The 13319-nt window shown below is 36.9% G+C and overlaps 2 protein-coding genes across 2 annotated transcripts; both read left to right on the top strand.

Annotated features, from left to right (window-relative positions):
- The first annotated feature begins 2616 nt into the window (after positions 1-2616).
- On the top strand, positions 2617-9156 carry LOC116304653 (uncharacterized). Its single transcript, XM_089036008.1, has 9 exons — positions 2617-2721; positions 3499-3752; positions 4203-4475; positions 4635-4802; positions 5268-5528; positions 5849-6070; positions 6455-6659; positions 6863-7087; positions 7350-9156. Exons 2-9 carry the CDS (start codon positions 3501-3503, stop codon positions 7574-7576), a joined length of 1833 nt encoding a protein of 610 aa, XP_088892134.1. The 5' UTR covers positions 2617-2721; positions 3499-3500; the 3' UTR covers positions 7577-9156.
- Positions 9157-9759: 603 nt separating this feature from the next.
- Positions 9760-13001, top strand: LOC148908645 (uncharacterized). The gene is made up of 3 exons (XM_089035447.1): positions 9760-10336; positions 10500-10544; positions 11208-13001. Exons 1-3 carry the CDS (start codon positions 9779-9781, stop codon positions 11229-11231), a joined length of 627 nt encoding a protein of 208 aa, XP_088891573.1. The 5' UTR covers positions 9760-9778; the 3' UTR covers positions 11232-13001.
- The last annotated feature ends 318 nt before the right edge of the window (positions 13002-13319 follow it).

Raw genomic sequence — 13319 nt, forward strand, 5'->3', positions numbered from 1 at the left:
CACAAAAATCAGGACTGTTATTCCAGTCATTATTTTTTCTAGTAAACGCTAGTTGTGATACGCACAAAACAATACCGCACATTTGATCAGTCTAGGACAGCTGAAGGTGCCGAGTCTGAGTTTGTACTCGGATTGATATGTAGCTGTTCTGTGTTTTTTTTTCTCTCCACGCTTTCATAATATTAAATTTGACAGGCGCTGACCGAGTTCCTTCTCGAACGCTGTTCAATCATTGCTCGTTAAAGATAATGAAGAAAATGTATTTAAAAAAATGTTTTCTACACTCGGCATATGAAATAAATGCAAAAATAAGCATATGACAAGCCTATAAATACAAACCGAAATGATTGAGCTTTCGAGACGTCGCAAAGTATATGAACAACTTTTAATCAAATCCTCTTCGTCATTGCAGTGTTATACACGTTTTTCGATCGAAGACTCTGAAATATGGCTACTTCAAATGTGTGGGAGCTTGTAACAAACGCAAAAACAGGATTTCTTCAAAACCCTTCTTTTTTTATAACATAACATTGGCAGCATAATTAACTATGTTGGCAGCAATCAGTGGAGACCTCGAATTTCCAAAACATTGTTATCTATGGTTCTACTAAAAACTTAATTTCAATTAACTAATTAAGTTTTCTGCCGTTTTTGACATAAATAAGGAAAAATATCATGAGACAGCAAACGAAGTAATCGCGCCTCCACAGTCAGTGACAATAACTCGCTGTGTAAACAGGTGTAACCAATAATAACTGATCAAGGAGTTAATTTGAAGTAGCTAGCGTTACCTCGGTGATGTAAATCTTGCAAGGCTGTTCTTGTTCTTGAGGTACCAAAGATTCCTGGCGTTTGTTTTATTGATCATTGTTCAAGGCAGTTATCTTCGTACATGTCCAGGATGTATCTTTCAATATTCCAGATTGAACGAAAATTCTCCCTCGACCCTATCATCCATATCATCGCTGGAGATTTCGCACTCTTCAACCTTCCGCATTTTCGCATTGTGCGTAAATTGCCTCTGAAAAGTCACCTCGACTCGCTTCATTCAGGTTTCGTTTAGCTCTCCCGCCCTCGCAAAATTTCTCTCCTCGTTTCCCTGAGTTTGCTCGGGAATTCATTTCAAATGATAACTCTTCGTCATCGCTTGAGACTGCCACAAAATATTTTGGCGGCTGGTATTCCCTCTTGTCTAGGCGAGGCGTTAAAGTAATAAATTGGATATGTTTTCCCCTGCAAATGGGAATGTCCTCGCGAAAGACTCTCTTTTGTAAACCTCTAATGATCCTCTTCATGTCTATCACTGTGTATCCAATGGCGGTATCTCTGAAGTGCTCTGGCTCGTCCCTATTACGGCTAATGGCAGCCTGGACATTTTTGGGCGGGAATTATCATACAGTCAACGAGATTATCATCATATGATGTACCTACCTGCATTTCCCGGTACCAGAATTCCTCTAGGAAACTACGATACGTCAAAAAAAAAAAAACGATCCCTCCATCACATTCACAGTATCCCAAGCACTGGTTCTCCTCTGTCTTTCCAAGACTAATTTGACAATCAGATTGCTTATAAGACTAATTCCGGAAACCTACATGCTGTGAGCTCTGTGCAATTGAAGGCAACTACCACTACAAACTGGCCTTGTATTTGAAAAGTCTCCTCATTTTGCGAAAGTTTCACCACGAACCTATTGTCAAAGCTCACTCAAAATCTCTACTCTTTAAGCGAATCAAAAATCTACTTCTTTAGAAAAGTAAGTGAATACAGTTTAAATTACATGTACATTCGCTATAGCTAATTTCGTTATTGAACCGGCATGAGCAGCTACGCAGGCTATATCACAGTACGAACAATTTTTAATAATTTGAGTCACCGTGCTCAAAACTCACGCTGGTGTTTTGAAAGTCCGAAACTTTAGTTTCAACGTATAAACTTATGGTGATTCAAATTATCTATTACATCAAAGTATGTTTTATTAATCCGGTGAATTTCCTAGATTATATCTCGATATGGCAAATAATAACTCACAAAGAAAAGAGGCCCCACGTGGTAACTGGTCAGTGAAAGATGTCGATGGTTTCCTGTTCATCCAAGTTAATGAATACCGCGCAAAAACAAGGGCCAAACACTTGACTGAAGAAGTTTTTAACTGTCTCTGCACACAAAAATGGCAAAGACATTTCGGTAAGATCAGATGCAAGTTTCTCGTGTATGTTGAAAATATGTATCATTAAAGTTGTACGGAAACCGGTCTACTTCCCGGGGTCTACTCAACGAGCATGTGAACCCAATTCTTCCAAACACTTTAGATTTATATTCATTTAAGAATCTTTTTCGTTGCAGATAACGGTTGAAAAATTCGTTATCTGTCACCGGAAAAACTACGATGATTTTTGAAATCGGCGATTTTCAAGCAGGAAATGGGCCGTTGAGCAGCCCAAATATAAAAGCTCAAGAGTTCGAGAACTCCCTGGAAAAGATGGAAAACATTGAAAGAAAAAGCAATAGAAGAGTCAGACCCAAGATTGCCACTGTTACATGACTCGAGCGGAGAGGATGACGAGAGCGAAAATGAGGTTTTACCACAGACCTCAAAAAAAGTCTTCCAAGATAAAGAAAAGGAAACACTGATGAAGAGGAACTGGATCTACAGTCCCCGGGGAAGAAGCTCAAACGGGCCACAACATTGGACCAGGAAATTTCAGCTCACCACATAGGTAAAACTACATTCATATAATTTAGACTCGTTTTACATTTGCTTCGGTGTTTCTACTCGGATATTTTTATAAACGCTAAACATGACTTGTTAATTTACAATTTCATTTGCTGATAGTTCACAAACATTGGCCAGATAGATCGTTAGGTCAAAAGAAATGTTTTCACTAAAAAAAAGACAAAACATTTTAGTTGTTTGAAAGGATCTGCCAAACAGGAGTTATGACGTGGTTGGGGTAATGTGATATGTAGTATAGTATACAATTGTTATAAAAACACAACCAAAGGAATGTGCTAATGAAAACGCATCCACGGTAAACAAATCTGCCTAAATCTAACATACTAATAGAGTTCTTTTAGTCTCACTGTTGAATAGGTGACGTCAACTAATTAGATAAGTTATTTACTATTTTCGAGGTGACGTCACCTAAATTTGAAACTACGAGTAAACAGCTACTCGTGAGATCAGGGGGAGAAACGATGATAGAAATTAATGTCTATTCACTCATTCTCTGGTAAAACAACCCCCCGGATTAGCATGACCGTTATTTGGCGCGCTTTTACTATTTTAGGTGACGTCAACTAAATAGTTATCTAAGTTAGATACATTTATCTAACTATTCAACAGTGAGACTAAAAGCACTCTAGTAATCATAGACAGAAGCTCTTTTGTTTTCGGCTCCAACTTGCGAACAGTGGTTTTTTCTTAAATAAACGCTTCTGTATAATAATTAAATATATTTCTTATTATTATTCATTGCTTCTTTTTCTCCTGACAGGCATGTTCCGTTTGGATGTTGATCGTCTCAAAGATCCCCCCCAGAGATGGCTGGACCGACCACTTAATGAGGAACATGTTGAGTATTTGGCTCAGTCCATCCAAGCTGAACCATTAAGCTTCACCCACGACCAACAACCATGGGTGGCAGTTGCAGATATTTCGCGTGACGACGTGTTAAGAAACAAAAATCTCGTCAAGGGCTGCAATATAACTGTGATCGGAGGATTACATAGGAAGGCAGCATTTGCCAAGGTAAAGAAACTGTTGTTTGAAAACGTTTTTATAAGTGTTGTTTCTTTGGTTGAAGCATGATCAGAAATCTTGAAAACGACGAAATCTAGAATTTTTCAAAGCAAAGTCAACCTAAAAATGAATCATACGTAAATTTGGAAAATGAATCATGAATTATTTAAAAAAATGTACAAGGCTTTGTTTTGCCCAAAGTCCAAACAGTTTGGATTTTTATTTATAAATTGAATGTTCCATCTCTAAACTACTCTGTGTTTTTGAGTCTTTTACTCATTTTTCACGGCTGGTATGTATTTTACTCCACTCATTTTTTACTAGTCTCTGATGAATTTTGTTGGTCATTTGAGAAGTTTATATAATCTACTACCCTGCGAGTAGAGGACCTGCACGCACCTATGATGAATGAACATCTTCTCGAACATATTTTCACCAAACTAAATTGCTTTTATTTAGGTGTGTTCGACTAATGAAAACCACCGCCAATCGTTGAAGCAGGTTTTTGTGTCATTGTATGGAAATACAATGACAGATGAGCAAATAAAACGTGTGGCGGCAAGCCATAATCTCAACAATAAGGCAAGCAGGACGACGACATGGGTAGACCGGGTGGAGGCCTGTCGTAACTGGAGGTACCAGATGGAGCGCCTCCCATTAAATGGACCCACGCCCCCATCCACAACGGAGTGGCGAGATTCTTGTAAGAGGATGTTCGTGGAAAGTGGAAAGGTACTATATTCGTAAACATGCTAGCTTATGTGGACCATTCCCGAATTTGAATGCCTAAAACCCTAACGAAAACGAATTGATATCAGTTGTAAAAGCTAACTATCCATATATGAATTTGCAAAATAATGGTCTTTGCTTAATAAAACTTTTTACCCACAGAGCCCGACAACGCTAGAACCAACCCTACAAGCAGCTCTTTTGGAAAAGCCAGTTTGGGATTTATTTGTCATGATTGCCAAAAAGCACGCCAAGGGCGAACTTAAGGACCAGCATACAAAACAGAAGCGAAGAAGAATGAGAAAAAAACAAGAAATTACTCAGAACCAAGTAAATATATAATGAATAAAATGACAAACATAAATGAATCATGTATATAATGTTTTATAAAAAACGAAGCCAACGCAAGGTGGTTAAAAGAGCGTTGAAAATATGCGTTACGGCTCTTTCGAAACTGGAGCGGGAATCCACCTTAAAGGCATCAATTCAAAGGCAAAAGATAAATGAAGCTGAACACTTTTTCTTACGTACTTCAACCTTTCGGCAATAAATGAGGTGAAAATGAGAAATAACCTTACATTTGCTATTATATTTTTCTGAAGTTTCAGGACTAATAGTGTTTATGTTAACATACATATCCTTCTTTACTCAGACGAATTATTTACTTTCTTTTTCTTCTTCGGTTGCCTACATCCAGAAAAGCTTGGTCACTCAACGTTATTTCAGCAATCAGCTGCTTTGTTAGAACTGTACCTGGCGCAATTCTGATGATCTTCTGTTTCAATTTTGTTTCAGCTGGGGATGCCTCTGCAAGGAATAAGTCTTAACTCGAAGTTGACTTTGTTGAGGGCGGTGGTGAATGAGGAACTATCCCTCAAAGAGTTAGCCACCAAAGCAGCTCACATAAAAAGCAAGCGCAACATTATAGAAGCGTTTATGAAGTACACAGGTGTAGATTCCTGGGATGACCTCAAAGCGCAATTTCCAGAGCACACCAGAGAAGAACAAATTTCACAATTTGTTCATCTCAAATTCCGTCCACAAAACTTGCCACAGGTGAGTGTACGGTTCATTAGCACCGGACATAGTGTATTACCACTTCAAAGCTATGCATGTGCTTCAAAGTTGTTCTTTAAGAGACAGTTGAATAAAGTTGTAATTTAAATCATCGTTGAGGTTTGCCACGTATACTGGGGCTCGGGCGTTAGTCCTTTATCGGAATGTCAGTTTGATCAACAATGCTCGAAATATGTTCTCCTTTTGTTTAAACGTTCTATGGTGTACTGATAATTTTTATCTAGTCAAATCTGGAATATCCCCCTTAAATACTGGCAGGTTGTCGACACATTTTTAATGTATATATATTTATCTTGCAGGAATTGAAAGACTTTTTTCAGAGAGCCGTCATCTACAGAGAAAGTCAAAATGAGGGGAGAAAAAGGAGTCAAAGCGTCGTAGAGATGGAGGGCCTCTATGTTTTTTCTAATGGGGAGACCATAGCGGCTAAAGGGACGTACGAGGCTCCAGGGATCGTAGAAGTAAGATCGGCCTTTCCGATAATAAACGGATTTGAACTGGTTATTGCCAGAGCACCCAAGGTAGGTAGAACGTAGTGTGCGGCTGATAGTAATGCTGGTGTTTGCCCCTCTTTCCTTTTTCCGTTTATCTCTTATTTCTTTTTGTTCGTACTTTTCTTTCTATGTCTTTTCCTTTTCCTCTATGAGTTCCTTTTTGTCGTTTTTCTCTTTCCGAATTATTGTCTTGGATCTCTTTGTTTAATTTTCATGTTCTTTTTCAAACGTGTTTTCATTTATTGTCATTTTCCTTATTTCCCCTCTTTCTCCTTTTGTCTTTTGCAAGCCATACGTTTACTCGCGATATTGGAGCCTTCATACCCCGAAGTTAAATACAGACACATATATTGGCAGGGATCTATAACGTACCAAATGTTTTGACATTCGGTTTTTTAATCAATATTGCAGGGCTTCACTCCAGAGGATTTGAAGATTTTTCTAATAAATATTCATAGCATAAACATTGAGAGGATGGACCACTACAATGTGGTCCTACTTGTTGAAGATAAATGGAAAAGTCAGCAGCCGCTCGAGGATGTGCTGAAAAACAAAATGATTCCAGACGGCTTTCAGCAGCTGTTCTGGAATGATACTAAGCATGTGTCGCTAAAAGGTGAGCTTTTACTTTCTTTTCTTTTTTTCTCTTTACAAAGCTTTTTTTCACCTGCGATAAATTTAACAATTGGTTCAGAATTTTACTAGTATCAAATTTAGTAAACGTGTTTTATGCAGTAAGAACAGTTCAATGTGATTATCACTTCTGAGCGGTCCCGGATTGCACGTGTTTACTGATTGAAAATGTAATTTATTCTGTAGGACGCAAGATTCCAAATAGACTAAAGTCTATTATTGTTGGCCATTGGACTGACAGTGGTTCCATGAAAGCAGGAAGTTTCCACTTTGACTCTTGTGATAAGATAACAAATGTTTTCTCACACGAAGGAGAAATGGAGGGTGAATACCCAAGAGAATTATTCGAGTTTCTGTTGAGACATTTCTCGAACCCAGAGGCTTGGGTTTATGGTCTCAACGTAACACCTGGTGAGTTATTACGTATCCATGGAGCAGTGCTTTCACGGACTGAATATCGTTCGCTTTTTGCCATATCTCATTATTTTCCCAGAATCCATGAGTTAAAAATCATTAAAATAGTTCCTTTGGGAATCAAAAGACAATGAAACATTTGTGAAATGGTTGCAAAGAAGAACTAGTAACTACAAAAAAGTGATTTTACCCTATGATAAGTAGACGTTTGTATCACTACTCTATTTTAATCATTTTGTCTGTTTTTTCTCATACTAAGGGTCGTTTGTTCGTGCTTGCATGGAACTTGGGCGGAAATGTCTCAACGTAAGTGACGATCCACGTTCGGATTCGCGCCTAATTCAAAAGGGTCTTACACGCAAAGATACCGAAGATATCGTGGAGGACAGCGAACTAGAAGAGGAAGAGGAGAAGAATGAGGAGGAAGATTCAACGCAAGACCAGGAAACCCCACAGGAAGATCCAAACAGCCAAATCGTGTATTAGTAATGAGTAGAGCCTTTAATGTGCTGACACACGGTGCAACATTGCACGCAACATTGCAAGCAACAAATTTGAATCAGGGTGACACACATTGCAACAAAATCACGCAACATCGCTTGTATCAGCCTGCTATGTTAAGATATTTGGTCAGCAGTTATAAATTTGGTGCAAGCTGATTGGCTGGAAATTTCAAAATGTTGCAGGAAATGTTTCAATTTCCATATGATGAAATTGCACTGTTGCATGAGTAGAGCGTGATTCAACTTCAGATTTGTTGCATGCAACAAGTTTGGGGTAGACACGCGGTGCTACAGTCCGGTTTCGTGCAATTTTGCACCGTGTGTCAGCACCTTTACATTTAACCCATGAAACAGGTAGTGAGATTCTACACACAACCACATAGTAACATTATATGTCATGGAATATTTATAAAATTTCAGATTTATTTTCTAGTACCCATTCTCCTCTCGGATTTCAATATGGCAGTCGTGTTCTTCTTAGCCAATTATATCTGGACACGACAAAGACAATAGTTTTACATCTCGTCAACACAATTGAGTTACTAAAAATGTTTGAACATCAATTTCAAGTAATTTTCTATCTTGAGCGTAAGTTAATATGCTAAGTTTAAACATAAATTTTCAAAAATTAATATTACCTTGCAAATGCATGTTGCATTTGATTCGTTTCGGCTCTCATGCACGCATGATTCTATGTCGCTCTAAGTGAATATTTGCTTTGTTTGAACAAAAATTCATTTCGTGCTTTAATATGAACGAGGAGTTTGTGTGGGTATGCTCACCGCGATTTCTATCGTGATTTTGAAGTAAATCATAGCAAAAATCTCTCGTGTGAATGAGGGACCTTTACCTAGCTTGTTACAGTTTACAGTTTAGCATGAATATATGTCATTTTATGATTCATTTATTGGAACATAAATTGAAACCGTTTTTGGATTCGTTATTGAGATTGAACGTAAATGTATGTCACACTAGGATTCATAGCTACTGTATAGATGGGCATAAATGTATGTCACTCTAAGATTCATAGCTACTGTATAGATGGGCATAAATTTATGTCACTCTAAGATTCATAGCTACTGTATGGATGGGCATAAATTTATGTCACACTAGGATTCATAGCTACTGTATAGATGGGCATAAATTTATGTCACTCTAAGATTCATAGCTACTGTATGGATGGGCATAAATTTGTCATTCATATATTTAAGATATAAAGTAATATGCCAACCATTATGGTCAAAAGTTTTAATTCAAAATCTGGAAAATCTCAAGTTAAAATGTGGAGTTATGTATTTCTTTAAAATGTATGATGTTAGTTTAAATCAGCTCAAGATGAGCAGTATCTACTTCAAACAAAATGCCGAAATTGTGAGCAAACAAGTTAGAAAATATCCTTAATTTGTATTTTGAATAGGTACACCTTCTTTAGGACTTTAGTGCAAAAGTTCCTCCTTTGAAAAAGTCGTGCTGTGCAATTTTTAAATAAACATCTATTTATGTACGATAAATGTGAAATCGTATCAGGCTATCAACTGAAATAAATGAAATGTTCAAAAATAATCATTCTCATTGGTTCCTATGACTCCTTCAGCAATTAATCTTAGATTTATACAGAATCGCCTGCAAGCTATTTTGCTGGGATTGCAGTAAATATGTTAGAACTTACATTTTTGCCAAAAGGGCTCTTTTTTTTTTTGCAAGTATGTTAAATATGCACCTAATTGGACATTTTAGTAAAAAAAGCAGAAAAAGTGCAAAAGTGCAAATATAGCTTTCAACTTGTTTAATGAGTAAATGACGTCATTTACTCACAATTTAGATGCTGAATAAAATTGATAATTTTTATCCGCCACTTTTTACTGTGAAGAAAATATGTTGCTTGGCTACTATCTGGGCCATAAAGATAAGCTTAAACAATTTTCCAATCATTTCCAATTTTCATTGATTTTCATCCAAGTGCCCCTTTAAGTTAATCTTTTTATGGAGGGAGGGAAACCTGGAGAAAAACAAAGAGGAGAACCCTTGCAGCAAAGAACACCAACAAACACAACAACAACACCAACTCTACTACAAACGACACCAGTTGATTTTTATGGAGGGAGGAATATTTGAAAACCAAAGAAAAACGATGCATTATTCTTCAAAACTTTATTCCATAGGAGAAAAACAAACAAACGGTCAGATGTCCAGAAGTGTCAACTGCAAGAAGCGACGCTCCTTCATACCAACACCAAACCTTAATCGCACTATGGAACCTCAAAAAAATGTCGATTCTGGTTCTCCTCAAGCTCCAAGTCATGTTCCATTTAATCTTTCACCAACGATATCAAAGCAATGTGAGAAGACTGAATCAAATAAGGAGAACGATGAACCAATAGTAGTGCTTAATTTTAACACCAGCGATGAAGAAAAAGACCTGAAATTTATTGATCCCCAAAGTCCTGAATCACCAAATGAAGATACAATTTCAGATGCAACTCTCTCAGAATTAAGTGACAAACAGTCCAGTGGTGTTTGTAAAACCAACAGTCCTGACGCAATGCAGACTAAAGAACTTGATCTAATGATACAAGAGAGCCCATTGCCAATAAAAAAAGTGTCTCTAGATGACTTTGTAGATCCATTTTCTCCAGGGATCCCAACACCTGATCTTCCAAGTGATGACTGTCTGAACCCAGTGGTTTTACAGATTGACACTAAAGATTTGATTGATCTATCTCACATGTCACCCAAACCAGAGGTAAAGTATCCAGGTTAAAAACCCAGCGTAAATCTATCCTAAAAGGGCTAGAATGCAAGGCTATTGAGAAAAGATTCATTGTGCCAGTCAACATAGCTGCTGCGTAAGAAATTTGTCTTGTAACAGGATGGGGTGTTGACTAAACTTTATCTTAATTTTGCAGCCCGACTTGATCGACTTAGCTGCCGAGTCTCCAGTCCATCTTGTAGTAAGTCAAAATCTATATTAATTTTTATAAATCATATTGCTACAGTAAATCATGCAACTGAGCTCAAAATAAAACTGCATTGATTCCATTAATACAAAGCTGTCATACTGTAAAACAAATATCAGTTGTTTTGTTACATATCGGTTTCAATACACAGTATTTAGGTCATTTCGTTACACATGTATGGGCATTTCTGTACACGATGTATGGTTGATTCAATGCATGTCTATATTCAAGTCATAACATAATATTACAAACCAATAACAGGAGATAACATGCTAAAAAGTAATTTTTAAATGAATTAAAAGTATGGCATCACACGCAAGCATGGTGTACATATGAAGTTGATCAAGAAGTGAAACGTTGCATCTCTTTAATGTGTATCAAAATGACTCTCACAGACTTGTACCCAGTCGCTTCTCTTGTCTTATTGATCTCACGCTGTGGTTGATGAGAAGGATTTAGTGAGTTCCCGGTGGATCAAAAAGCCAAAAGCCACCGCGTGCAAAAAAAGCGTGAAACAAATGACGACTGGGTATGAGTCTGACTCAACCCCGAGATATACGTCCATGTGCACATGTAAAAGTCAATGCGTATAAATTATTATGTACCTTTAGTTTCCAGTGGATTAATAATTTTTTAAATCACCTTTTTTGTTTTTAGGAAGCCAAGTTGGTCGACATCTAGACAATCCCCAAAATCTAAAATATTATGATTAGAAATTTGGAAGTCGAAACGAATTTTGTCATAAACTTCATGCTGGACATAGCTGATAAATTTTGAATTTCGGGTCCAAGCTGTCAAACATTATCGGCAATGAAGAGACATTAATTGTGATGAAATTTAGATTTTAGACAACACTTTTCATTGCTAAGAGGCAAACGTTGCAGGATAATCGACAATCGACTAACAGTAATTGTATAAATCCTTTCATGTACCTCTAGTGGTTCCCATATACATTTATTTTAACAATATTCCGCTTCACGGTTCCCTCTGCCATCTTGAAAGGTAGCTGGGCCTTTGCATCAAAGTGAGACGAATGGTGAGCTTGCAATGATAGAGACATGTGAATAATTGTCTAAGGCGTTAAAAAAAGGTCTCTATCATTGCCAGCTCACCGTTCGTCTCGCTTTGATGCAAAGACACAGCTATCTTTCAAGATGGCGCAGGAAACCATGAAGGGGACTATTTAGTCTATAGATCAAACAAAAGAATTTCAATATCCTGAGAATAAGAAACCTTTTTTTTTGCCCTCCAAATTGAGCTGCTTTCTGGATTGCTGCAAGGGGTCTACTGGCATTGCTGATTAACTTGTCACAAAATATGTCTTGATAATAACATAGGAATGAAAATGCTTATAGAGTCAAGTATGCAGGAATTGTTTGCTATCTTGGATACATAGGGAGTACGAGTAGGTAGTGTTGTACACAGTTCTACTTTTCCTCTCCTTGTTTCCACCATCAAACTCCCTAACCCCACCCCTTCCAAGAAGTGCAATTGAGCTTTACAGAATTTGCTTAGGTGAGCATGAAATAAAGGTCCCAAGTTGATGTCGGACTTGATAAAATAAAGTAAATGTATGAATACAAAGTCCAACTTCAAAATAGAGCCATTGTTGGTTTGTAATCACTCTGCCTTCGGCATTGGCAAATGATTCCTTGCTCACCATTAACAAATCACAATATTTTTCTCAAACTCATCCAATAATTACTTTATCATTCAAATTATTTGTTGCTTTCTTTTTAAGCTTTAGTAATATTTTTGCTATCTATTAAACATACCAAGTCACAGGTAAGCGAGCCATGTTGACAAATGCAATGTTACTGTGCATGAGCAGACCATTATATGCAGCACAACAGCTTTGCATGAGCAAAAGATCATTAGTAGGTGAAAAAAGAAAAGAAAACAAAGGAAAAAATAATACTTGAATGATAAAATTAATGCTTTGGTGTCCTCTGTAAATCAAGCTTCCCTTACTACTTCATGTAAGACTACATGAAATGGCGCATTCCGTAATAAAGTTTTTTTGAGTTTGGGTTAGGGTTTGTTTAAGGGTTTCAGAACGTTATAAGCAATAATGCTGTTTTATGTAGTCTTACATGAAGTACTAACCCAAACTTCAACCTATTTGTACCATCGCACATTTGATTGATGAAAGCACCAAGAAATGATTTACTTACAACTACTATACTATACTGTGACACTTTCATCTAAGTGTACACACCAAACCCATAAAAAGATACTTAAACTAAATAGTGTGGAGCCCCTTGTTTGCTATGGTTGTTTTATACACTCTACAACAGTTAAATAGTTGAGTTAATAATTAATAATACTGTTTAGTTATTTGGTGGAATTAATCTAACAACAATGATAATTACTTGAGTAAACTCCTTGCAAATTTGAAAATAGTTAATGGATCTATATATGGCTGTAAATCAAATTATACATTTTATTTTATTGATTTGTTTTGTGATATTTTAAAACTGTAATTTTTAAAACCTGTTATGCCTTCTTTTCTAAATCTATCATGGGGATGGAGAGTAAATAATAATTTACAGATAAGTGTATTGCCAGAAGTGTTTGTTCTCTAGTGTTTGCAGTACAAATGTTTCAATAGGCCATTCGCAACAAACAGTCACGTGCTGATATATCACTTTGCTAATGAAGTCTCTTGGGGAAGGTCTGCTGGATGGCAAACGAACTTTAAAATGCTTTGTATCTTGAAATCTAAATTATCTTGTTAGGGAGAAAATATATTTTGGAAAAGGTTTAGAT

Source organism: Actinia tenebrosa, unplaced genomic scaffold (genome assembly GCF_029948245.1).
Source record: "Actinia tenebrosa isolate PJP-AT-01 unplaced genomic scaffold, QUT_ActTen_1.0 PGA_scaffold3__52_contigs__length_22856419, whole genome shotgun sequence".
NCBI lineage: Eukaryota > Metazoa > Cnidaria > Anthozoa > Actiniaria > Actiniidae > Actinia > Actinia tenebrosa.